The sequence below is a fragment of the Anneissia japonica genome, unplaced genomic scaffold (assembly GCF_011630105.1).
Source record: "Anneissia japonica isolate Jap-2015-1 unplaced genomic scaffold, ASM1163010v1 scaffold5856_len118379_cov109, whole genome shotgun sequence".
NCBI lineage: Eukaryota > Metazoa > Echinodermata > Crinoidea > Comatulida > Comatulidae > Anneissia > Anneissia japonica.
Window position 1 is genome coordinate 34,502 of NW_022750495.1, and position 1,855 is coordinate 36,356.

At 29.9% G+C, this 1,855-nt stretch overlaps 1 protein-coding gene across 1 annotated transcript; it reads right to left on the reverse strand.

Annotated features, from left to right (window-relative positions):
- Positions 1–611: 611 nt before the first annotated feature.
- On the reverse strand, positions 612–1,616 carry LOC117121411. Its single transcript, XM_033266611.1, has 3 exons — positions 1,459–1,616; positions 1,242–1,331; positions 612–872 (listed from the first exon to the last, which is right to left on the reverse strand). The coding sequence occupies exons 1-3, from the start codon at positions 1,515–1,517 to the stop codon at positions 707–709; spliced, it is 315 nt and encodes a 104-aa protein (XP_033122502.1). The 5' UTR covers positions 1,518–1,616; the 3' UTR covers positions 612–706.
- Between the last annotated feature and the right edge of the window lie 239 nt (positions 1,617–1,855).

Here is a 1,855-nt window from a genome sequence, read left to right on the forward strand (position 1 = left end):
TTGTTAAATTATTACAGTGTTATAATAATATTCGTGCTTTTCTACAAAACTTGTTGTTATTATCACAATACTTGGGCTTGCAATATATATTTGAAGCTCAGATAACAATACTCAGTTCACTATGAATCATTGTTTCATTGTCATGTAAATATATTACTATTATTATTATTACTATTATTATTTTTATCATTATCAAAATCATCATCATCATTTACTTTATCTGTAAGTTGCTGTAAAAGTATTAATATAATAATAAAAACACTAATGAGGATACTAAATTTAAATAATGGTGATATCGATAAGAATGATAGTAATAATAAAGATGAAGCTTTTCCGACTGCATTTCAGGGCTTCGGACCTTCAAAGCTGGGCTATCCAACTTTGGCTGCATTAAAAAGCTTTTTTTTTTTTTTTTTTTTTTTTTGTAAAGAACAAACACAATAACACTATATACATATATATTCTTTATTTAAATCGACAAACACAATAACACTAAATATACAAATATATTCTTTATTTAAATCGACACTTTTACATCAGCGGCACACGTAAATAATAAAATCATAATAATAAAAATAATGATAACAAGAAAAATAATAAAAGTACTATTATTAATAATGATAATAATATTAGTAATAATTAGAATGATAATAAGAATAATATTAATATAAACCATATAAAAACATAGAGATAAAACCGAAGAATTTCATCTCTTTTGTTGCTTCAGCGAAGATTTAAATGCCGCTCTAAAATTAAATTCTGTTTCCCGACAACGTTTGTCGGCTTCATCGTACGGCAATTTGTACTTCTTCTGTGTCAGGTACACGATCGCCTCTTTATTGGCCACAAACCGCATGTAATTAAATGTATTCCTATTGAGAAAAAGGTTAAGCATAGATTATGAAATATTCTCATGCTAATAATGTATCGAGCATGGACAAATCTTAATAATCTGCTTATTCTTTTTAAGAATATATGTAGTCTCAAAACATTCTTTACAGCAACCATGTATTTAAGTCGCCGTCAAACATTGTGGCTCGAAAGGATGTTGGTGGATCGTAAATCGCGGAAAATTTATTACTAGGCATATAACTTTTTCATATGAAAAGAGTGAGACTGTCGATACAGAAGAAAATAATGGGTAACGCCGCTGTAGGACGGGTGTTTGTTAGCAAAGACTTAAATTCAAATCAGGAAGGAAACTTTTTTCTGTTTGATTCTGATTCGACATGAGTACTTACAATGTATCTTCTTTACAATACCGCTGCATTTCCTCGGCTTCTTCAGGTAGACCATGAATTCGAGAAATCATCATGGATGTGTAGGGGCATCTGTTGGATCAAAAATAATATTAAAATATAACAACAACAAATAATAACAGTATTCTTTTTGAACAAGCATATGCACAAAAACATACAAAAATGTAAACATAACCGACGTCCTTCATTAATAACTGACCTGGGGTCTACGTTTGTTGGGTAGGTCATCTTATTAGTTTCTCTGAACAAGTAATCCATTACCTGCGAAGCAAAATGTAAGGCTTATAATTTTAAAACACTTTACACACCAATGACATTGGTGTTAATTGAAATAGGCACTGTTTCAGACAACTGATATTAAAATTAGTAGCTATTATATTAATTGTTGTTGATATTAACATTGACATTTTTATTAAGGTTTATTATTTTATTATTTTTATTATTATTGTTATGTGAACCAAAATGGGTATAGTAGCGCACAGTGATTATCACTGTGCGCAACTAGAACCAAAATGGGTATAGTAGCGCACAACGATAAACTGCCGAGAAGCGATCGGATGGGAGCTGCGGTAAAACCGGATTAAAAAAAATTAATA

Bases quoted from the DNA above. Each gene is read 5' to 3' on its own strand.
- LOC117121411 (XM_033266611.1), bottom strand. From the start codon at position 1,517: ATGGATTACTTGTTCAGAGAAACTAATAAGATGACCTACCCAACAAAC. The intron at 1,332-1,458 runs GTCAGTTATTAA...TTGATCCAACAG, and splicing joins CCAACAAACGTAGACCCCAG to ATGCCCCTACACATCCATGA. The intron at 873-1,241 runs GTAAGTACTCAT...TTTTCTCAATAG, and splicing joins TATTGTAAAGAAGATACATT to GAATACATTTAATTACATGC.